Raw genomic sequence first — 25628 nt, 5'->3', positions numbered from 1 at the left:
TGTCTTGGCAGTGAAGGCCACCACGAGATCAACTAGCCATACATTCCTGGAGACAGTGAGCTACTGATTGTCTTAACCATGTGTTTATCACCGCTACTGCTAGACCTCCTACTCAGATAGTTTAAAAATGTGCATAGAACGAAAGACAGGACTCGAAAAAAAAATTTCATCCATCCAATAATAACAATAACAATAACAATAACAATAATAATATGAAGAAGAAGAAAAAGAATTATTATTATTAAAATAAAAATTAAAATGTGTACTACTACTACTACTACTACTACTAATAATAATAATAATAATAAGAAGACGTAGAAGAAGAAGAAGAAAAAGAAGAATTATTATTATTATTATTATTATGATTATTAAAATAAAAATTAAAATGTGTGCTACTACTACTACTACTACTACTACTACGACTACTACTACTAATAATAGTAATATTAACTAATAATAATTCATACATTTTAAGTATTTGGTAGACAAAAATGTGCAAGAAAACCAACTTCACCAACGGCCACTGACTACGATCCTAAGCAGCATTCCAGATGCTAAAACTACTCACTGAAAGTAAACAAAGCTCTTTGTTCTTACGATTACTTCATTTCTGGCCCCGAAATTGACATCAGTTCAAGGCAGCCAAATATTGCTTCTGTTTTGCTTCATTATTTCTTGATTGGATTGTTTTTCTTTCATTGCTAGCATTCACATGACACAGCAGTGTTTGGATATTAACCCGAAGGTTATGAATTTCCCAACAGCGGGACAAATAAAGGATTGACCTGCAATTAATCATCATAAGACATACATATCATTCCCTGAACATTTTTGCAGAATAAAATCATACTGGGAATAAGTATTGAATAAAGCGTGTTTACTTTGGTAATTTAATTCACTTTAGTTCATTCAATTTTGATGCTACCAGTTTTATTAGCGATCCTGTGCAACATGTGTTAAGGATTCCACAAAGGTCACGTTGCAGACTTGTAATGACTCAGATGAGGGGGGGGGTCCTGCACAGTCTTATCATTCTTCATAAAGATAGAGCCCCCTGCATTTGCCCAGTAAGCAAGGAAAGTCTTGTCCCTCCCTTCCCTCGCCACTTTGATGTGTTTTAGTAGCTTCGGTCAGGCGCCCTCTAACATCCCACGTGTGTGAAACTGCTCTCTCCCAAATTCATCATGTGAAGAGAGGAAATTCCTCGGACAGTAAGTGGAGACATTTTTGGAGCAGATACGCCGTCTTTGTTTCGTCTCTGTTTGACAGTCACTGACAATTTCAAGAGCTGGTTTGTGTGGACCTTTTCCATTTTTGTCAGCGAGGGGCAGCCAAGTGCAGACGACTGGAAACCACACGAAAAAAGTTAAGCCAACTTCAGCCTGACCTCACTAGACGTTTTAAAGAAACGTAAACAGTCGGGACGGAGTGGAGATGCGAGGAGATGAGGCCGCACAAATTGGGGAAACCCAAGGACACACCGAGTGTAATGTTTCGTGTATGTCATGGTGAACATGTGTTGAAGTCGATATGTTTATGCGATCAAACACAACGCTGGTGGAAAACACACACACACATTTTCCAATGTAACAAACAACCTCGCAATGAAAATGAATGTTTATTTTTAACCATTCGCAAGTGTAACCGCAGTCCTATTATCTTTGCTTTTCGATATCGTCAAGGAATTAACTCGCAATAATATTGGCTCAGCTTCAAATTTAGATCCTTCATCAAAATCAACCAAACTGTTGAGCTGACAGATGACAATGAAACTTTCTTGGTGGGAGTGGAGAGAAAAATAAATTCTTTTAAATCCCATTTTACACTTTTGGAGACGCTATTAAAACTCTCAATCATGCTGTTTTCTTGTTGGAAGAAGTAGTGGGAAAACGCTTGAGGGCTGTTAACAGGAAGTCTGACGTGTGGGTGTATTTCGGTTCAATGAATGTTGACATTCCGCATTTAGTTAAGTGACGCTTAGTTGCGTGGAGCTCGAGAAACAATTCTGGAATGTGTCAGATGATGGCAAGTTACTGCAATCACGGATGTAAGTGTGTGTAAGTCATTATATATACCGTATTTCCGGACTATAAGGCGCACCAAAAACCTCAAATTTACTCAAAAGCCGACAGTGCGCCTTATAGTCCGGTGCGCCTTATATATGGACCAAATTCCTAAATTTAAACTGGCCCGAAGCATTGTGTCATGAAATCAATCATAAGTGGCCCGCTGAAGACTATGAATCAAAAAGACTATGGATCATTATTTTGTGATTATAAAGTCATTTGTTGCGTCTGAAGTTGAAATAAAAAAGATAAAATGGAGAATGATTTGCTTTGGATTAAAAATCTGACATGATGCTTTAATGGTGCGCCTTATAGTCCGGTGCGCCTTATAGTCCGGAAAATCCGGTATGTCCATTTTTTATTTTATTATCTTAGCCATAAAGCCCATTGGTAAGCTTTCTAATAAATTCCAAAACTATAAATCAACTTTCCACGTTTGGCTGGCATGCTTTCCAAGCTTTCCTAACTCAAATCAAGACATTGGAAATGTCTTAAGGTTGCCAAGCATATTCCTCTGATGAAAGACAACCAAGACAGAGAACAGCTTTAACTTCCCAGAATTCTCAAGTGATGTGGCATCAATAAGTCTCAGGATGACATGACGATATAACTATTAGACACACTTAAGGGGAAGACTCGTCTTGAGTTTTATTGTCTGTGGATCTGTTCCACAACCTGATCCGCGGACAAGTATGGACGTTACTGAGACATTTGAGGTTTTGCTCGCAATTAATCACATACGTTTCGTTAGTCACCATTTTGTACAAGGCCCAGTCCGAGGAGTGTTTCTTAGGAGAGAGATGGGAATGCATTTGTTGTTTATTTGGGGGAACGCTGACGTAACAGTCAATATTAGGACGTCCTTTTTAATGGCTGCGCACACATAAATAATGACAGTTATTCTCGCTAAACCACTCATGAGCATACTGAGGCAGTTTTGTACAATCTCAGAGTGTACACAGAGTACAAATTGCCATTTAATCGCTTGAACCCGATGACGTCAAGCTGCTTTGTCTTTTCATTCTTTGGCTCAACATTTGCGTAATCAAATAGTTTTTACGGTAAAACATTGCAAGGGACTGTCTAATGAGCTAGCAAGAGACAGTGGACGGTGTTGCCCACCCGGCCTCTCATTACGACAGCAAACTGAACCAATCAACAAGCCTTTAATGCGCTGATTATTGTCAAATTAGAAACAAATAGCGACACTTTGGCATACAAACACAAATATTTAGGGCATGACTATCCTCTATCACCGAGAATACATGCTGGTTGAAATAAATCAGAAAAAAATAAAATGACTATTAAAGCTATCAGCTGTTGTCATGATTCATAAAAATACAACTACGGTGGCCCTATTGACACAAAAGAGTAAATTTCTACCCGAGGCTGAGCACTTCACAGGTCTTGTCCTTTTCACAAGTGAAGGACGGAAGCTCAACAGACAAGTGTAACATGCACATCGATGTGAAACCGAGATACAGCTCAGGGAACTTCAGACTCTGACAGTCGGTGTGAGTGTGAATGGTTGTCTGGTACAATGTGTGCTGATACGTCCAAGAAAGGTCACTGGTATTCCGATAAGTAATTTGTGCGTCCATAAAATGGACGTAAGTACCGTATTTTCCGCACTATAAGGCGCAACTAAAAACCTCCAATTTTCTCAAAAGCCGACAGTGCGCCTTATAATCAGGTGCGCCTTATATACGGACCAATATTGAGCCACTACAGCAGGCGTGTCCAAAGTCCGGCCCGCGGGCCAAATGTATATATCTTATATATGGACAAAGTTTTAAAATGGGCCATTCATTGAAGGTGCGGTTTATAATCCAGTGCGCCTTATAGCGGAAAATACGGTAAGTATGAAGCGTACTATTGATATATAAATTTGAATATAGAAAATGAATCACAAAAACGTTGCTAAGTAGTAAATGGATGGTTGATTCATATCCAATTATGGGTTGACGTTGTTTTAATCTGCTAAAAAAAAAAATTGACATTACAAAATGCACTCAGTCGGCGAATCCGAGAAATGTCTCTAGCGCTACGCAGAAGTCCAAACCGCACCGGCACACAAGCAAAGTCCCTGTGGACAGGATATGTGGGACCTCCTTAGAGCTCAATGAATCCAGTGTGTTGCCTGAATAAATGCGCCGACATCTGGTTCATCTCAGAGGTGTGTCCTCCAAATCTTGGCGTGGTTATGTAACGTCCAAACAGTATGGATTACATAACAATTATCTTCAAATCGTCTTACCTTGGCTGGCTGGACACCTAAAGGCTTTGATGGTCTCTGTTTTTAAATCAGTCCAGTCCGCACGGCAAGTACTGACTTCCTACTCATAAAGTCCTTCTGTAAAAGATTTTTTTTTTTTTACAATAATGATAAACGTACAACGACCTTGATTATGGGGAACCTTTTACATCTAAAACATATTGAACATAATCAGCTGCGGAAAGAATTAAAATAAATTGTTTTAAATATTATGAAGAAGTAAATGCAAGTATTTACGATGATGTATTTCTTACAATGTTCTTTGCGGCTGCAGTTTAACTTGTATACTTTCTCTTCCGCACTCAAGATGATCTCGGATAATCCCTGGAACTCGTGCTTCTTCCTGCTTGAATTTGAAACTGGAGGTAGATTGCAAAACATTTAGCACGTCAATATATTTATGCATGTGGAATACTGAATGAGTTGTACTAGTTTTTATTTTTACCATATACCTTGAAATACCATTAAATACATTTCATTCAATCATCATTGTTGGTCATATTTTCTGTGAATCATTCATTATATTCATCATTTAAATTGAGAAATCTCATTGTACTCATAAAGCATTTCTGAAGTAGCTCATTATACACTGACCCAAATGAACCTTCCACAGCATTCTCTTAATTATTATGTGAACAGGAGGGAGGGGGGGGGAGCAGGGCCACTGCTCAGTAACAGCCGGAACGCCGGGATCTGTTTTGGTTTCGATGCAATCGCACTGGGAGTGCTGAAAAGCACACATTCCATCACAATTTGCTCGAGCGCAACCTAACGGAAGGCCGCTGTGATTTGTTCTGTCGACTTTTATTTGCCTTATCTCACACTTGCCGCCTGCTCAGTGTGTCCGAGTGCTCGACGCCAGATGTGATGGAAGCTAACCCAAGTGAACTCCGGCAGCGCAAATCCCATCAGCAAGTTCAAAACTGACTCAAGAGTTATAAGGTTCAGAAGGATCATAAGACGCAGAAGCAAGAAATTAATTTCCAAGAACAGAAATCTGACAGCAAAAACATTCCCAAAATTATAAAAAAAAAAAATTCTCCAAATGAAATGGATTAGGTTGACCCACACTGTCCCTTTGACAAAATATAATCATAATGATAATAATAATAATAATGATAATTTAAAATGTAGGTAAACACAATTCTCATTATTGGCAGCACGGTGCCCTTGAACACAAACATTTTTTGGACACAAACGCCCTTTTGTCCACCATGGTTGCTTTCAGGAAGAATCAATCCAATTTGAGGGATAGGGCAAAATAAATTTCTCGAAGTGTTGATGTTTCCAGTGGAGTCGGACATGGTTCGAACAAACATGGCGGATGTTTTCGAATATTATGCAATTCAGCTTCAGCAAATAGAGGCGTCAAAAGGGTCTGGGAAATTATCATATTTCCACCAATGAAAGTTTAGCGATCGCCACTAAATGTTTTTGTCAAATTTGAATATTAAAAGAAACAGAGGGTGCAGATGGAACAAAAGACTGTCACGGTCTGGGAATGTAATTTAAATAGTCTGGAAATACTAACAGGATGTTACAAGTTTATATTGTGCATCATTAGCTAAATGGGTTTTCTTAGCGTTCATTTGAGAAGACTGCAAGATAAAATCTTTTGATTGTGCATATGGAAGTAAGTTTCGTGAAAAAAATCGAATTCAAACCTAACAAAATAATTTGAGAATCCTTAAATGATTTTCTCTCCCGGCTCATGATTTAATCTTGTAGCTGGATTATAAGGAAACAATGACCCTCTTTGGCACATTTAAACGGACACAGGCAAGTTCTTTGGCTACCTCGGAGGACATCAACCATAAAAGCTGCTCTCATACCGTAATCTTCGTATCAAAGCAACACGGAAGCCAACAGACCTGCACTGCTTCCAGAAAAAGTGTTGTAGAGGGATTTGGAATGAGCCTGCGTGGCTTTGTTAATTGATAACACGACCCCCCACATCGACTAATTCTGGTCTCTTACGCAACAGTGATCAGGCTGCCTCATTTTGTGAAAGTTCACTGCCTGCATGATTTCTTTTGAACCCAATCGTCTGTGCAAAATTTCGATTTAAGGAAATTCCATTGGCACACTACGATGCAATAAAATACAAGAACATCTTTTATTTAACGTTTTCACGACAGCATTTGCCATAACAAAGTGCTTTACAAAAACATATCAAATTAAATCACATAAATAATTATACACGGTAAACAGTGCGTCGCCACGGCAACAACGCTGCGAAATCAAAGCTTTGCTTTTCTATGTCATTTCAAACATCTTCAAATAAAACCTCCGGTTTTAAGACAATCCGAATTTTTTGGGGGAGTTCTTGAAAATGTGACATCTATAAAAAGGATAATCTCTCATGAAGATCGGAATTGTGTGTTATTCCAGCCACAGTGGCTTCAACATAGCAATTTCTGTACCTTTATATAATGACTTCAAATTTGATGCTGAAATAATCTCGAGGAAAGTGATGAAAGTGATGACCACAGCCTGTCATTGTAGTTCATATTTTCCCAACTATTACTGTCAGTATCTCCTTCCTCTTGAGTAATCATGGCATCAGTCACAACGTGTGTAATTACAGCGTCTAGCTGGGCAACATGGTGGTCATCGCTATATTCACTTTCTAATCCCACTTCTCATACTTCAGTGGGATTTCTCACCGCCAATCACACACTAATTCTTTTTGCTTTCTTTTATAGCCGTCTGCTCTACAACAGACTCTTTCTCCTGCTCGGTCTCCTCGGGTCGGCCACTAAGCGCTTTAATGATGCATGCAAGCGTGAATGAATTGTAAGTGAAAGAGTGTCACATTTGAGATGTGTGAAAGTAAAAGCTCCCTTGATGAAGATATTCAAGTTGAATCAAAGGTAAACTGTATTCTTGCATAAAACTCAAAGTGGGATCAAAAGCCCACCACCATGGGAGTAGAAATAAATGAAATTCCAAGACCTCTGTCCCTGGGAAGTCAAATCCATCATACGAGTTGCAATTTACGATATATAAACTCTTGCAAAATACTTGCTGTATATTACATTATGTAATCATTATATAAAAGTTCAAACATGAGAGTGGGGAGGCGCAGATCAGGCCATTGAAATCCACCAATTACATTTTCTTTCATTTTTGTTTTGTTATTGTATGGCTTTGGTATATGAATAACCCGTTTATTGCTCACAGACTGTCTGTGTCTTAATGTTGCCCTCCACTTTGTGAAATTGTAATTGCGGTTAAAAATGAAATTAAATGTGGAAAATAGCTCACAGCACAGAAGAACATCTGTCTGTGTTCAAGATATAATCCTCAACTGCTCATAGTTGTCCATTTCTTGCTAAGAAGGTCAGGCGATGAGATACTAAATTAACGACGCAAGACAACTAACGATGCATCGACAACCTTTATTGTTAATATTTAATTTATGTTGCTCTTGATGCTATCACAGATCCCCAAAAGCAAATATCACTCCTTTGTTTATATCCATATACCTGGAATATTAGAAGTTTATTAAACTAGTGCCGTTTTATTATGGAAGCCCTTTTCTGATATGAGATTTAACATTCCGTCCTTTGAGGCGAGTTTACCCCCAAGAACATTATATGGAGAGGAAGGGAAAACAAGCATGTTGTAATTATGGGAGAACTCATTTCTCCTGACTTCCTGTTATTGAGAACACACGGCAAATAGGCTGATGGCACGGTATCAGCCACATTAAGATTGTTTCCCTCAGACCACTTTAATGTGCTGAGAAAAAAGTCACACACACAATGCTGCTTTCACAAGGGGAGGAGGAATTGGTGGCAAGTCATCGGAGGGATTCAGAGTGAAAAGAAATTGGGATGCTGATAGTGTCTTCTGGTCTTAATGAACTGACCACAACGTTGTTTGAATCAGCTTCAGATGTTTTGAGGAGAATGAAACAAGAACCTGGTTCAAGTCTGGTTCAGGTTGGGAAGAACCCTCCAAAGTATGCAAGCAAAAATGTCTTTTTTTTTTTGCAGCTGGAAATCTACTCGTGACCACCTAAATAGAAAATGATACATCTCGCGCAACATGTCAGTAAAAAGGAAAAGACACATCCAAATATTATATTTAACCCAGAAATTGATATGTTTGCACATAATATTTCCCGAGGAGCTGTGGTTCCCCACCGTCCTCTGGATCCACGAGCCAACACTATAGCGGCACGCAAGCTGTAATTTTAACGCAAACACCGCCATAAAAGTGGGCTCATCCGCTATTATTAGTGGTGACAATTTGAAAGACTGCAGCGGCCACAACTCTGCAAGAAGCCCATATTAAATGAATCACGGCAGAAGCTGTCGTTGTAGCGCTTGATCACAGACGTCCAGACAGTTTGGGGGTAACTAAGGATTCTGGGAGCTAATAATCCCCAACATTGTGGAAATCCAAGAGGGAATGAGTAAAACAAGAACATTTCCAAACAACTTCTAATATTTCCAAATTAGTCAAACCGAATCAAGCCCAAAGTGAGCTCATAAAAACATGAGGTGCAATTTAACATCCATTTTCAAATTGTTTGGAAAGTTTCTTTTGATGTTTACGTTATACCGTTGCTCAGAAAAAAAAACAAACATGAAATCACCAATGCTACATCTCGAAGAAACAAAATAATAATCAAATTATGAGTCAAATCATACTCAAAATGTGACTGTATGCAATACATACGTTTCATCTTTTGAGATGACGCAATATCCTCCCAGTTATGTTTTGATTAAGGTGTGGGGAATAATTATCAAACTTTCCCAAAATTGCTGAGTCAGGCATTGCCATACATCATTTTATGAATATGCGTCTATTTATAACAATAAATATTCTTCTTCCACGTGATGCTCCAATGTCCTCACAGCATAAATGTGATGCCCAATTATGGGCAAAACTACAAACCCAGACGTGCCATTGAAAGAAAATTGATGCCGAGCTGTTTCTTATTCCCGCTAAATTAACTGTGCAAAATATGCCTCAGCGTGAATCAAAATGCTCACTCACAGGGCATGCAACGTGAGCACTGTGCTTGCGTGGGCAACGTGCTTGCTTCACAAAAAGAAACAGGAAACCAAAAAAAAAAGAAAACAAGGCAATATTTGTTCAGGTGATCAAAATAATACTCAACAAAATGCTTGGTGCAGTTCCTTTTTGTCCAAAAGCTCCAAGTTATTGAATTTTTAAAATTGCTTCACACTTCAGAGGAAAAACAAAGTCCAAATATTAACTTTACATCAATCCACGGGTCTCTACCATGAAAGCGTCTTGCTGAGATGTCCGATCCGACATTCTTCACATTCTTGCTCCCATCCAGAACACACCCAAGGGGTGCGTTAAGTGGCGTGCCATTTCCTTTCCGACTCCCTCCGATAGCATCTGATGATTTTTTTCCGTCCATTGTTTGTCTGCATGTTCAGCATCTTTCAAGAAGCTTTTTGTAGTTCCGCCAACAAAACAAGATGCCTGATCTGAAAATACTTCCAAATTCATTCTACTCATCAATCATTTCAGCCTATTTTGTCACCATAGCAACATTATGGGATTATCACTGCATCACCTTCGTCACAGACGGAAACTATCCAGGCGTGATTTCGAGGTTGATACTCCAATTATTTCATGATGATGGAATGTTTCAAAACAGAAGCAAACACCTCCATGATATGGCGTGCACAGAACAGCTGGAGCACATGTGCAACACGTGGTGCTACTTAGGCAACAAAATGGCAAAAATTCATCAACTACCGTATTTTCCGCACTATAAGGCACACCGGATTATAAAGCGCACTTTCAATGAATGGCCCATTTTAAAAATTTGTCCATATATAAGGCGCACCGGATTATAAGGCGCACCTTCAATGAATGGCCCATTTGAAAACTTTGTCCATATATAAGATGTATACATTTGGCCCGCGGGCCGGAATTTGGACACGCCTGCTGTAGTGGCTCAATATTGGTCCATATATAAGGCGCACCTGATTATAAGGCGCACTGTCGGCTTTTGAGAAAATTAGAGGTTTTTAGGGGCGCCTTATAGTGCGGAAAATACGGTACCTGTGGACGTATTGCAAGTGTGTGAGCTACAAAGCACCTTAAATGCAAAGAGATGCAAAAAAAATATTTTAAAAAAACACATTTTGTCAGTGACAGTCTAAGCGTTAACCATAAATATAAATAAAAAATATTAAATCAAAGTCTGAGTTATTGTAAAAAATGTATCGCTTTTCCCGCCCTAAGGTCCAACAAGCAGTTTAAGGCCGTGACAGTCAGGAAAAAACACTGCCGCACACCCAAATAAACGATTTGATTACCTAATGTCGGAAATCCGGCTGTTCTTATCACAAAACAAGCCAAGCAGAAAAAAAAAAGATTTTCAACTGCCATTTGTAATGGAGTAAAACCGTCCATCTCACGATGTGAACACATGTTTTGGATTCAATTGAGGGACTTCACGCCATCCCTACAAGGACAGAACTTTTCCAGTTTCTCCTTGAGGAAGAAGATTGCGGTTTGTTTATTTTGACATCTCCACGGAAAAAAAAAAAAAAAAGACGCAGATTAAAGGAGAGCAAACAGCGCTCGTAGGCAACATTTCAGGCTTTGCTCTTTCCAAACACATCATCCTGTGTTCTCATGTCAGGGACACTCAACACTCTTCAGATATTCACTACCACAGTCCAAGTTTTTGATTAAATCTTATTTCCTCATTCCACCTTAACCACGTTAAAAGCACGGAAAGAACGGTAGAAGATAAAAACAATTGTTCAGTCACTTTGCTGAAGAACAATAAAAAATTGAATGGAATTAGCAAGTCTTCAATTGCGTTTTTTTTTTTTTTATCATTATATTGGTTGTTTCATATCATCAGCCAAACCAGATAACAAATTGTATAACCTCCCCCTTGCCCCAATTTCCAGTAAATCCACATATTTTCATCAATTAACATGGGAAGTATCCAACATAAGAGTTCCAGAAATTGCAGTCACTGTTTGTCTCTTTTGGACAACATGGCGGCACGTGCGGTTAGCACATCAGCCAAGCAGTCAGAGGTTGTGGCTTCCAACCTCAACTTGCAATCAGTTGAGCGTTTGGATTTTTTTTTTTTCATGTTGTTATCAGTGAATGTGGTTTTAATTAATCCAATTTAAATTTAATTTATTTTTAATTTAATTTTTAGTTTTATATTTATTTTTATTTTTTGTCCAGTCACTTTGGTTAACAGCATATTTATCAAGACTCAGAGTGTTTTCCTTATTTAAGCGCCGGTGTCTGGCGGCGCCAACAATCAACATCTCTGTTTTATCAGCAACAAAAACATCGAAGGACATTCAGTGTTTAATCTCAGCGAGGCTCCACTTCAGATTATAGCAATAACGAGGGCAGATAAAGTTGTGTATCATATTTACATATTATATCGCTAAGAACCTTGTAGATGTTAATCAATACTTTTTTTTGCTGTGATAGGCTCCAACAACAAAGCCAACTCTAATGGTGATTACCTGACGTCGCCATGGCGACAACAGATTATTTCAAATCAGCGTTGCATTAAATTGATTTTGAAGCCCTTATTATGAAATACAATTACCACACAATGTTTTTATAACTTTGCACGTCACCTTTACATTTGTTTGATTGCGGTTTTGCCAAAGTTTATGCAACGTCCTTGACACAATACAATGGCCGACTGTGTGCATATCAACATCTAAGAGCTTCTCTTTTGGCTCTAGTCTTTAGTTTGTGGTCATAACCCTGAAACAGCTCCCTGTGTTACCCTCGAGTGTCCTGCATCGCATCGTTGCTCAGCAACTCCATCAACACCAGCGTTAGTGCAAATCTGCTTTTTGTCAAGTGGGACTCGAGAGGAGGTACTAAACTAGATAGCCTGGGAGGTATTTATCACTCTGCTGTTGGTATGTTTTAAAATAACCCACTTTTTGGCCAAAATAAACAACTTGCTGATACTAAGGAATGCAAATGACAGCTTGTGATACTCGATACTCGTGACCCTAATGAGGACAAGCGACCCAGAAAATTGATGGATGGGATATTTGGGTTGCCCACTTTTTTGTTTGTTTTGTTTTTTTAGGTCAGTCTGGGCAGCTAAGCAGGTTAATGTTTGTGTCTGGTTTGTTTAGCATTTTATCTTTAGTATTGAATCCAAAATGTTTCATCTTTGTTTTTTGTTAGTTTTGTTTGTTATGAGGACCTCAGCCACCCCCTTTCTAATTTCTTTAGCCCACAAATGCCAATTGAAAGGCGCAGATAGCAAATTAGAATTATTTAATATAAAAATTTATTTGGGAAGTGCTTTTGATGACATCCTAATGTTCCCATATATGAAGATTGACAACAGGGAGCAATGTCAATGTCTGATGAGGGAGCCCCTCCCTGGTTGGAGGCTCTATTGAACCGTCAGTTGCTCACTCATGCGCTAAATAGGTCCTGAAAGGTCCTCTCACTCCCAACCTCCTAACCTGGTGACCATGACAGGGTCACCAGAGATCTTCTTAGACGTGTTGTTAATGCAACAAGACAACAGTGATGTTATTAGAAAATGGTTCGGGGCTCTTGCGCGGTTCCAAGAATTATGTTTCATAAAGATCTAATATTTCTCCGACTGATTACGAAGGAGTCTTTGCATTGCGTGACTCAACTGGCCATATGGTATGAAGAAAAATGCTCCCTTGATATTTATGAATGTTGCAAAGGTATGCCGGGAATGGGTATGTGGCAGGTGACCTTTCTATGTCTCCAAATAAGGTCAGCTGACAACAGTTTATTGCTGGGTCACCACAGTTTGTGTTGGTTTATCCAAGGAATGTACGCAGAGCTGTAAAAGGATGTTTGAAATTCTCAATAAATTATATTCATGTCGAACAAAAAACAAAATTTGGGGTTCTTAAAGTGTCCGATGTTGTAATTTATTGGGTCCATAATAGTTCTCCATATTTAAAGAAGCAGTGATACATTTGATGGTTTTCATTCTTTCAAGTCAATAAATTTTGGCCTCAACTTAACCTCACCATTGATATTTTTTTCTTTTCTTTTTTTACATCACTTGGCCTATAGTCAAAGCTTCAAGTTTTACGGCAATATTGCATGCAAAGCCAATGATTGTTTTTAATGTTTCTTTTAAAAAAAAAAAAATCTAAAATGGAAACAGCGTTTTAAAGTTGTTGTTTTTTAATGCAAACTCACAAATTAAATCAAAACAACCTCTGGGCATATGTTTGGGAACACCATCATGTCTATTTCCTCTGGAATGTAAATGACATTGTCCATGGAAGCCTATAAAAAGAAGCTGGTGCGCCGTGACCTGATAATAGACTGAAGATACATTCCTAGACATATTTGAGTTGCAGAGTCAGCCCGTTGCATTTCATGTCTCTTGTAAAAAGTATCATGCCGAGTCATGAGTGCATTTAAGTGCATGCGCAACGTTCAGGTGCTTTTATGCGCACCTTGTGCACCATAATCTTTTTTGATGTGACGTGTGGATAGATTACTCACTCAGTCGTTTGATTTCTTTCAAGTTGTCAACAAGCAGTGAAAATCTCTCAGTTGTCATTCAGTACACTTAGTCGAAGAGTACACTCGTGCCCTGCACTTTAGTTTGCACCCAGACACCTCAATTTAACCATTACCTCAGGTTACTGTGTTTTGTCGACTCCTGGCGGTTCAAAACGGAACTGCATGCATTTATTGCTGTCCAGTTAATAGTACCTGTTTGTGATCACTTTTCTGTATACGGCCTACAAATCACAACACACTGGCTTTATGAATCAGGCATAATAAAAATTAATATTTAATGTTAGAATATAACTTAATAGCTTAATCAGGCATAATTAGAATCAATATTTAATGTTAGAATTTAACTTAATACCACATACTGTCTATTAATTGAATGAGTGCAACTGCAGGCACAATAATGTAAACACATTGATAAAACACTTAAATAGCATTTTTCGTTATGGGAATTTGTAATAAATATCTCTCTCTCTCTCTCTCTCCCTCTCCCTCTCCCTCTCTCTCTCGCTCTCTCTCTCTCTCTCCGATGGATGATAAACTCGACCCTTCTTTTCTCACCCCTGATTGGACGAGGCCACTTGTTGGGAATGGCATTAAACTATTTAAATAGCACTTTGTCCCCCTTCAGCTTATAAGGGGCTTTTTATTGCGACTGATCACATTCAGGACTCATTTTTCTCCATAAAATGTCTCAATGTTGCTGATGTCCAGTGGACCTTTTGTTTTATTTTCCCCCAAAATATTAGGCCTACATACCAATTCCTAAGGATTATTTCCGGATTTTTATTATTTTTGTAATTTCCCCCTCTAATTTTTATCGATTCTTTGGATTTTTTCTAAACAGGTGAGTAAATATTTGATTGGGTGGAACAATGTTTGCATGAACTTTGATAGTAAATTTATCATTTTATTTGATTATTTTTGTCCTAGGTAGTTAAGTTGTCTCATCATGAAGCTGACGGGGATATTTTTGTTATTGATGCTTTGGACTTGTGAAGCGGCCAGAATAGCAGGTGATCCATTTGAACGTGAAATTTATTACTTGATGTTTGTTAAGAGGTTTTTTTTCCTGTTGTAAAGAAAAGCAAATAATAAATATATTGAGCGCAATTTCAAATTATACAATCACAGAGAGTGGAGAAGACAACAGCGTGTACGACTTGTTCGAGTTGGTCCAAGTCCCTAAGAAGAACCACGGAGTGAATCAGGTGAAAGGAGACGATCCGTACAGCCCCGCCTACAAGATCCTCAACCCGGACCTGATCCCCCCGGTCCCCGAGCGCGCCCTCCGGGACCTGATCGACTCCATCCACGCCGAGAGGGGCTTCCTCTTGCTACTCAACTTCAAGCAAGCCAAACGCACCCGGGGTAGCCTCCTGACCATAGAGAAGAAGGACGGTTCCGGTCCAGTATTTGAAATCGTGTCCAATGGGAAGGCGAACACTTTGGACATTGTTTTCTCCACCGAGAAGAAGCAGCATTTGGTCTCCATCGAAGATGCGGATCTCGCCACTGGCCATTGGAAGAACATCACGCTGTTTGTGCAGGAGGACCGGGCTCAACTTTACGCAGGATGCGAGGAGGTCAACAACGCCGAGCTGGACGCGCCGATCCAGAGCATCCTGACCCAGGAGACGCCTGCAAGTGCGCAACTCAGGATCGGGAAAGGTGCCGTGAAGGATCGTTTCATGGTGAATACGACACACTAAAAAAAAAAACGGGAAAAGAGTAAAGAAATGTTCTTATCCACGTGCGTAAAAGTGTTCCAAGTGCGCAAAAATACGCATACGGACGGAATTTATCCTCGTGTAATAATGCATGCATGAAAAGTAGGCTAAAAAAAAAAAAGCGTCTCATAAATATGCAAACGAGACTATAATGATTGATAAATAAAAATGCAGTTGCGCAACATTTTATAGCTTAACTTCCACTCTCGTGTTTGCAGGGGGTCCTTCAAAACGTGCGCTTCGTTTTTGGAACAAGCTTGGACGCCATCCTCCGCAACAAGGGATGCCAAAGTTGTGAGTAATTTATCACCAGTATGTTTATCCTCCCTCTCACGTCCTGTCTGCTTTATGTCATCCTCAACGCTATCATTTGCCCTAATATAATATTTGGCTGCATAAAAACAATTCCCCGGGGTGTCCTTAGCTGTGTAGTGAAAATAAATCATCAAGCTTGAGTTGTAGGAGCACTTATTTCATGTGATGTGTGGTTTTGCTCTACCTCCAGCGCCAGATTCAATGATCATCGAGAATCTTAACGGCTCCTCAGCTATCAGGACGGAGTACACTGGTCATAAAACCAAAGGTGAGGAATCTCTCATGTGGATACTAAAAAGGAAGGAAACATGATTTTTTTTTTCTGTCTTGAAGATCTGCAGATGGTCTGTGGCTTCTCCTGTGAGGACCTGGTCAGCATGTTCAAGGAGCTTAAGGGTCTTGGTGTGGTGGTGAAGGAGCTGTCCATTGAGCTCCGCAAACTGGTGAGCAGGAAACACATTTAGCAAAAAGAAGCATTTAATTGTGCTTTTTATTCACTTACAATATGTTTGTCTTGCAGACAAACGAGAACAAGCTGATTAAAACTCGCATCGGCATCCATAGCGGAGTCTGCATCCATAACGGCATCGTGCACAAAAATAGAGACGAGTGGACCGTCGACGACTGCACCGAGTGCACTTGTCAGGTATGCCATCTTAAACCAGTTTCTTTTTATGAGGGGGTTTGGCTTCATTCCCACCAGTAGAGTGACTGGTGCCAGCAGGGGTCTACATTTGCAGACACACACCTGGATTTTATTCTGGCATGCCAGATTTGGGAAATTATTCCAAGAGGATTTTGTTGCACGGAAATGGATCAAAATCACTCGGTTATGCAACAAGACTTCATTGTCCCTTTAGTGACATTTAAAAAAAAATCTTTGTGGTGCAAAACATAAACAACAGTTTTTTTATTGCAGAACTCGGCAACAGTGTGTCGCAAGATCTCATGTCCCCTAATTCCGTGTGCTAACGCAACTGTTCCAGATGGAGAGTGTTGCCCACGCTGTGGAACACGTAAGCATTTTTTCATCCGTAATTATATTCAAAACGAATTTAACGATACAATACGCATCATAAATATAATTTGAAATACCTCAGCAAACCTCAAGAATTTTTTTTTTTTTTTTTTATAATGCAACAATTTATTTCCTATAATTATTTTGGTAAATACAAACAAACCATGATAGGGTCCACTGTACATTTTAATTACAGCTGCACAAACATGCCGTGCAGTACTATAAATGCTGTGTCAGCTAAAATCTGGAAGGGGTAGTCATTGAAACACAGCTCTAGTCATTCCCTAAAGAAATTCTGTGTAATTTCCCATATAAAAACCACAAATATTTCCCCCACATGTAAAGCTTTCTGTTCAAGAGAAAGTATGTTAATTTTAGAGATGACTTAAGTGCGCTCATGTTGGAAAAAATAAAAGGGGTACTTATGTGTTTGGAACATTGGTGCTTTGTGTTCCAAAAACATCTTTGAATTCTTAAAGTTGAGATGGCTGCAATTTAACCAAATTGCTTCAAGTGGGGGAAAGAAAATTGACTGTTTGGTAAAGACCTCATCCACATGAGTGACATGTTAGTCATACCTGTGCCGAAAAACCAGAATAAACATTTATGTGGATCTCGGCCACTAGTCTCTGATTTTCTGTGCTCATTGAAGCTTGAGGGTGTTATGTTGGGGGATGCCACATTCTCTGCTACCTCTTTCATTGTGTCTTGCCGTCTCCCTCCTTCTCAGCGAGCGACTATGCAGAGGACGGCTGGTCGCCGTGGTCTGAATGGACCCATTGTTCCGTGTCATGTGGGCGGGGCATCCAGCAGCGTGGACGATCTTGTGATCGTATCAATAATAACTGCGAGGGCACCTCCGTGCAGACTCGGGATTGCTACCTCCAGGAGTGTGATAAGCGCTGTAAGTTGGACCCGAAATGTGATACCAACTTTGGTTTCTAATATCTGCTTTTTCTTGGATGCTCAGTCGAGCAGGATGGCAGCTGGAGCCATTGGTCACCGTGGTCCTCGTGCTCGGTTACCTGCGGGGCCGGTGTCATCACTCGAATCCGTCTCTGCAATTCCCCAACCCCCCAACTTGGAGGCAAGGACTGTGTGGGAGAAGGTCGCCAAACGGAAAAGTGTCAAAAGTCTTCATGCCCGAGTCAGTTTCGAATCTCCTCGTACTTGTAAGCTCATTTCTCGAACAACAAAAGCAAATCAAACCTTTCTTCCTTGTGTTCATCAGTTAACGGCAACTGGGGACCCTGGTCGCCGTGGGATACGTGCACCGTTACATGTGGAGGCGGAGCGCAAATTCGTAAACGCCTATGCAATGACCCCGCGCCACAATACAACGGCAAAGACTGCGTTGGTGACGGGAAAGAAACTCAGACGTGCAACAAGCAAACATGTCCAATTGGTGAGGAACTGGATCTTTAGACCAAAACATACCCAGTTATACGTATCCAACCTTGATCTTTGTTTCCAGATGGATGCCTATCAAATCCTTGTTTCGCTGGGGCCAAGTGCACCAGTTACCCTGACGGCTCCTGGAAGTGTGGAAAATGTCCCGTCGGTTATACCGGCAATGGAATCAAATGTAAAGACCTTGATGAGGTAAACATTTCACCAAATACCGTATTTTCCGCACTATAAGGCGCACCGGATTATAAGGCGCACCTTCAATGAATGGCCCATTTTAAAACGTTGTCCATATATAAGGCGCACCGGATTATAAGGCGCATAGAATAAATAACTCGACGTTGCTCAAACGTTAATATCACACAACACACAAAATAAACATGTATAGCTTACTTTAATAAGTTAGTCCTCATCCACGAATCCATATATAAGGCGCACCGGATTATAAGGCGCACTTGAGAAAATTGGAGGTTTTTAGGTGCGCCTTATAGTGCGGAAAATACGGTACTTCTTAGCTGCTTGCATCTGCTGTCACTTATATTTCAACAATCAACAAAACAGTGCAAGGAAGTTCCCGATGCTTGCTTCGAGTTCAACGGTGTGCACCGCTGTGAGAACACAAATCCCGGCTACAATTGTCTTCCCTGCCCACCGCGTTACTCAGGACCTCAACCATTTGGTAAAGGTGTGGAGCAAGCTGCTGCTACCAAACAGGTATGTACAAAAAAAAAATCGACAGGACGTAGATTTCGACTTTGCAACCATGACTCCCTTTTACAGGTATGCTCTCCTCGAAACCCATGCCTGGATGGAAGCCACAACTGTAACAAGCACGCACGCTGTAACTACCTCGGGCATTTCTCGGAACCGATGTTCCGATGCGAGTGCAAACCAGGCTATGCTGGCAATGGACACATATGTGGAGAAGACACCGATCTGGACGGTTGGCCCAATGCTGACTTGGTTTGTGTGGAGAATGCCACCTACCACTGCAAAAAGGTAAGTAGAAAGTTATCAAACAATATTTTTGCATAGGTAGCTGATCGTTCTGTGAATCCAGGACAACTGCCCCAACCTGCCCAACTCTGGACAAGAAGATTACGATAAGGACGGCATTGGAGATGCTTGTGACATTGATGATGACAACGATGGCATTCCTGATGACAGAGTGAGTAGCGGTGCAACTGACTACGGTTTTTATGTTCATCATTCATGTGCAATGGATAGAAGGCGGGGCTCGGAGGGGAAAGCAAATGTTTTCCCTGGCCAAAAACTCAAATTCTATCACTGAGGTACGAGTCTGAAGGGACTCGACTGTGCGCAAATTCCAAGTGACCTAAAAATAAAGCACCTTTTCATTCCATGGACCTCCTTCCTTCTAAATAGATGCACTCAGTCAGTCTGAAGTGCAGATGGCGAGAACCTGCACCTGAATACATACCCATAAAAACATCTCTTTATCACCCACACAGGACAACTGTCCGTTCATCTTCAACCCGAGGCAGTACGACTACGACCGCGACGACGTCGGCGATCGTTGTGACAACTGCCCTTATAATAGCAACCCCGACCAAACCGACACGGACAACAACGGAGAAGGAGACGCCTGCGCCGTGGACATAGATGGAGATGGTAAGAAGGACTCATCCAAGCGGGATTTTCGGAATAACGCTTTCTGTTCATTCTCCAGGCATACTTAACGAAAAGGACAACTGTCCCTATGTGTACAATGTGGACCAGAGAGACACAGATTTGGACGGGGTGGGAGATATGTGCGATAACTGCCCTCTGGAACATAATCCCGATCAGGTATGTGTGGACTCCTCCTTCCTCTTTTCCTTCCAGCTCACCCAGCAACAACAATAAAAATTCTTTCGTCTTAGCTCAGCATGCTTTGGATTGCGAGAGATTCACACGCCAGACAGGGTGAGAGCGTTTGAAAAAAAGAGAGCGAGACACTAGATGGTCACGTAGAGCTTAAGGGCACATCCGTTCAAAAGGGCGTGGCGGGAGTCAGGGGTCTTTTCAATGGGCCATTGATGTTAAAAAAAAAAGAGGCCCTCAGCGGGATATTATAGCTCAATGCACCTGTGCTATGCTACACTGGGAAGAAGGAATGCAACGGACAAGGGTGTTTGAAAATTTCCACTTTTCGGAATTTTAAAAGGCAAGTCTAGACATGGAGTAAAAACGCAATTTACCCAAATTATCCTCAAGCAGAAATTTTGAAGACATACTTTTTATCCCGGCAATCCTAATCTCTCATTCGATCGTTTTGCATTGCAGGTGGATTCAGATGATGATCGTGTGGGAGATAAGTGTGACAGCAACCAGGATATTGATGAGGACGGACACCAGAACAATCTGGACAACTGCCCGTACATCCCCAATGCTAATCAGGCTGATCACGACAAGGACGGCAAAGGAGACGCATGTGACCACGACGACGACAACGACGGCATCCCGGATGACAAGGACAATTGCAGACTGGCACATAATCCCGACCAGCTTGACTCAGATGGTGAGGACGATGAAATTGGGGATTGAAATCGAATCTGCATACCCAATCGTTTTCTTTTTGCAGGTGATGGCCGTGGAGATGCGTGTAAAGACGATTTTGACCAAGACAATGTTCCAGATATCTACGACGTGTGTCCAGAGAACTTTGACATTAGCGAGACAGATTTCCGCAAATTCCAAATGGTTCCTCTAGACCCTAAAGGCACTTCCCAGATCGATCCCAACTGGGTGGTTCGTCACCAGGGTAAAGAACTCGTTCAAACCGTCAACTGTGACCCTGGAATTGCTGTTGGTAAGTCGAAATATTGTTATGATTCATTAAATGTTCTCTAACTTGAGTCTTTTTTTGTAGGATACCATGAGTTCAATGCCGTGGACTTCAGTGGGACCTTCTTCATCAACACCGAGAGGGATGATGACTATGCCGGCTTTGTGTTTGGTTACCAGTCGAGCTCCAGGTTCTATGTGGTCATGTGGAAGCAGATCACTCAGACCTACTGGTCCAACAAACCCACAAAAGCCCAAGGCTACTCTGGCTTGTCAATCAAAGTGGTCAATTCCACCACTGGCCCAGGAGAACATCTCAGGAATGCCCTGTGGCATACCGGGAATACCCCAGGACAGGTAGAGTGTTCATTCTCGTGACTGATGATGTCTTCATGAGGATTAGAAGATCAATAATTATTTTTGCCTGCTTTAGGTCCGCACCCTCTGGCATGACCCTAAGAATGTCGGATGGAAAGATTACACCGCCTACAGATGGCATCTGATCCACAGACCAAGAACGGGCCTTATCAGGTGGGCAGATGAATAAATTGAAGGTCGGATGGATTTGATCATTGCTCACCAACATCTTCCCACTCAGGGTTGTCATGTACGAAGGAAAGAAGATCATGGCAGATTCTGGTAGCATGTATGACAAAACATATGCCGGCGGCAGGCTAGGTCTTTTTGTCTTCTCCCAGGAGATGGTTTACTTCTCAGACCTCAAGTATGAGTGTAGAGGTAAGGACTTTGGTCTCCATTAATTATTCAGTGGAACCTCCAAGTCATACTTCATTTTTCTTTCTTTTCACAGATGGATAAACGCACAGCGCTAGATGTTCTGAGGAATGCACCTTTTAGTAGTATGAACTATTTTTTTATTCTCTCATTAAATCCAGGGACTGAATTATCTCCACAATGCTTTCTTGTGCAATGCGTGCAAGGGCATGTGGGCGGCCTTAGGGGTAACGTGAAGCCGCTTTGGGCCCAAAACCAAATGGCTGAGTACCGTTTGAGGATCAGAGTGCCCTTCTCCTCCACCCTTCCGCGAGAGTGGGGAAAGCTGGAGAGAAAAAGGAAAATATTCCCCTCCCTCCCTCCCTCCCACCTTTGCCTGTAGGACACCGGCACCTTTCTGTCCCAGCTCTCCTTACTTTCTGAAAGACCTCATTCATTTCTGTGCGACTCGAGCTCCCCGTAGACAACTATGCACTTCCAAACTTTTTTTTTTAACATCCTCTCAGCTTTTTCTCTTCAGCCTTCCTCACCTTCTCACCCTCCAGATGGACATCCCAAAGAAAAGACTGAGTATATATATATTCCATTTGCTTTACCAGGTTGCATAGATACTTTTGGAGGACTCAGATGATGGCAGCAGTAACATTTTAGGAATCTGTTGTAGTTTGCGTTCATGCTTGTGCGTACCTAAGACTCCATGAAAACCCAAGAAAAGGAGAAATGTTATCCAAAAATCAACATAGTACAATATGCAAAATGGAATTGTGTCAGTCCTGAATTGTTTAACAACTCTCAGGTAAAATGAGCATCTTGTAAAAAAAAAAAAAAAAAAAAAAGAAGAAAAAAGTCTGCATTCCCTCCATCATGTCAAGAACAAGACTTATTAATTTCATCTTTTGAGGTTTGAATTTGGTATGATGTAAATACATGTAATTTATTGACTCTTGCCTACAGTGTAGGCAAAAAAAAATAATACTTTGAAAAAGTACAAAATCGATCTGATAAACAGTAAGAAAATTAGGAGTCATCAGGTTTCAGAAACTGGATGTGTTGCTCTTATCAAATCCAAATTCGCATCTCGCAAATAATTCTGGTTTGGTTTTGATACAACTATTTAGCATGTAGCGAAACGAATTAAATGATGTACAAATATTACCTCATTGCAGTTGATCAACACAAACATTTATTTTTCCTTGAAAGAATTGTAAATTGAATAACAACCAGCTCCCAAAACGACCCCAGCAAGAAGGCCAGTAAAATGGGAGATGTCTTCTTCTTCTTCTTCTTTTTAATTAAAGAATATTTTTGCTTTATCGTATCTGTCCAGTGCTGTTTTTAGCAGATAAATTATTGTTGTTTTGTTCTTAGCAGTTTGTAAGAGGTCAATGAGCGTGTGTAGATAAATGCTATTTAAATAATTTATCGGGATTTGTTGCCGTACAAAAGGGCACCGATCCATCTGTATAAACGGTTTGCACACTGAGGTGAGGATGTTGTATTCGTTACCATTTTTATTTTGGGGGGAGGGAGGGGTGTGGGTTTTGTTTATCTATATTATCATTATTTTTGTACAATTAGTTTTGCTTGTCTGTAAACATGTTCTTAGTTGTAAAAATGCTCCGATGCTGTTTTTTTTAATTCATGATTATTTTGTAACGTACTTCAAGATAATAAATAGTTAAAAGTCTCATGATGGTGTTGTATGCTTTTTGTTGAAGTCGTGTTGGTAAGACCCAGATAGAATTGCATCGTCAAGTCTCGAGGTGATGAAGGCCACATGAGGAATGTAACATCCACTTCTGCACTTTAACTTCAGCGAACCAGGTGAGCACGTTCGACAAGACTGATCTTGTGCTTCGGGATGGCCAAGGTCAAACTATTGCAAGTTCATTGTCACAAGTGCCGTCCAAGGGAAGTCAAATACTTGCAATACACCAATCGGGCTCTCCGTAATGGCCGCTGCAGTTCTCACACAGGTGCGCCTGTGTTTACTTTTGCACCATTTAAGGCTTCAATGGAAGAGAGAAGAGACCCTTGAACTTTATCATGCCAGTGTAACCTTGAAAGTCGAACACCATCTGTTGTCACGGAAAATAAAAATGTTCCCAAAAAGCTTTACATGCAATTAAGGTTGTAATAGTGACAGTTTTGCAAAAAAAAACATGAATCAAAACTAAATTTATCGGGAAAAAAAAATCTGCAAATCATGCCCCATATTTTTATCTTTGCTTGATGGCGAGAATTTAAAAAGAGTGTACTATTTTGCAACCTTCCGGTCCACACACCCAAACACCTCCTTAAATAATGACAGAGCCGAGCTGCAAAAGACCCACCCAATTACCGCCAAGGTTCTTTGATATTCCTTTAAAAAGACCCCCCCCCTCTCTCTCAGTAATAGTCAACGAACGATCAGCCTTGAAGTGTTGCACCAAAGTGCTGATGAATGGAACAGAAGTCTTATTTAGCCTCTGTAATTCTCACAAAGAAGTGGACGGACTGCGGAGCTACCGGACTGACCTCAAACTGCCTGTGTGTTGTGTTAAGAGGAGGACCACCACCAAATACCACCACCTGAATATACAGAATTTGACACTCAGATAATATGAAGTTGCTGAAAATAAACCTGGAATTTGTTTTTTTTTTTCTGCCTTACCTGTTCTTATTAAGGACGTGATAACACCAAAATGATGAGTGTGCATTGAAAGCGAAAATAGTCGTTAAATTGCATAACTGCAAAATGTTAGAAAAGAGTCGTCTGAGCTCCGGAACTGGTCTAAAGTGACTTGGTTGTTGCATCAGGTTGTTAGACCTGATCATGTTTCCATGTGGTAGCATTGTGCCTATTTGCATTTTCTGAAATTTTGATTATATGGGGGAGGAAAAAATAACAATGGTGAGGCCTTTTGTAAGACCATTTTTTCTCACCAAGCTCCATTTAGGGCTGAGAACAACAACTTTGAGAAGGGAAGATATTCTGAGGATGTGGAACCTGCCAGAATTTTGTCCAGTATCTTATTTCTCAACAGGCACATGTAAAAAAAAAAAAAAGTCATCACCCTAAGTCAACCTGCAAATATCTGAATATTGTCAATTTTATTTTTAACAGAATGTCATCATAATATAACATCAGCAAAGAATACTGAGTCACCAACTTCACAATTGCTTCGAAAAATCTGCTCTCTAGCCTCCATCCAACAAAAAGCAGTAATCCCCCCCCCCCGACACAATCACAGTGCATTTAAGTCAACTGGAAACAGATGAAAGATGACGGAGAGAGTGGAGGAAGAAGAAAAGGCTTTTCATTTCCTGCTGTGAGGACGCCGTGCTACTGTTAGGCTGATCCAGCGACTCTTCCATCCCATCTGGCCTTGACCTTGTATTATGTTACATCACCACTGCAGACGTCAGCACAGCACAGACGTCTGACCCGATCATCAATAATGTCAAACGTAGAAAAATCGATTTAATTCAAAAGTGAATGGAAGTTCATGAATGAACAACTGAAGGCCAAAAAGAGTTTGCAATAAGTGACGCCGACAACCTCGTCAGCCAAGCCAGAGGAAGTCCTCTGCGTTTTTTTTACCACAAACTCGGCAACCCCCTCAGTCTCCACACAAAGGTGAGAAATATTAGGGATAGCTGCTGCACCACTAGCAAACCCCCTCCACAAGCCACATGTTGTGCATGAGGCCAAGATGGAAATAACTCAACTTTTGTGTTGCGCGTGTGCGTGGGGTGATGTCGGATATAAGCGGAAATTGATTTGA

General features: G+C 40.7%; 1 protein-coding gene across 2 annotated transcripts; it reads left to right on the top strand.

Annotated features, from left to right (window-relative positions):
• Positions 1-1101: 1101 nt before the first annotated feature.
• thbs1b (thrombospondin 1b) lies at positions 1102-23174 on the top strand. Of its 2 annotated transcripts, none has more exons than XM_037244637.1 (23): positions 1102-1211; positions 14803-14885; positions 15004-15563; positions 15818-15893; positions 16105-16182; positions 16248-16357; positions 16435-16560; positions 16834-16930; positions 17663-17836; positions 17903-18079; positions 18164-18337; positions 18407-18534; positions 18901-19053; positions 19120-19338; positions 19400-19507; positions 19812-19971; positions 20030-20148; positions 20626-20860; positions 20924-21151; positions 21212-21483; positions 21560-21657; positions 21725-21864; positions 21938-23174. In XM_037244637.1, exons 2-23 carry the CDS (start codon positions 14822-14824, stop codon positions 21943-21945), a joined length of 3504 nt encoding a protein of 1167 aa, XP_037100532.1. In that variant the 5' UTR covers positions 1102-1211; positions 14803-14821; the 3' UTR covers positions 21946-23174. The 2 variants fall into 2 exon arrangements, with proteins under 2 accessions (XP_037100532.1, XP_037100531.1); XM_037244636.1 differs by lacking the exon at positions 1102-1211 and adding an exon at positions 14484-14716.
• Positions 23175-25628: the final 2454 nt, after the last annotated feature.

The sequence above is a fragment of the Syngnathus acus genome, chromosome 24 (genome assembly GCF_901709675.1).
Source record: "Syngnathus acus chromosome 24, fSynAcu1.2, whole genome shotgun sequence".
NCBI classification, from domain to species: domain Eukaryota; kingdom Metazoa; phylum Chordata; class Actinopteri; order Syngnathiformes; family Syngnathidae; genus Syngnathus; species Syngnathus acus.
The sequence above is the reverse complement of the archived record's forward strand: the minus strand, read 5'-3'. Positions and strand labels throughout refer to the sequence as shown.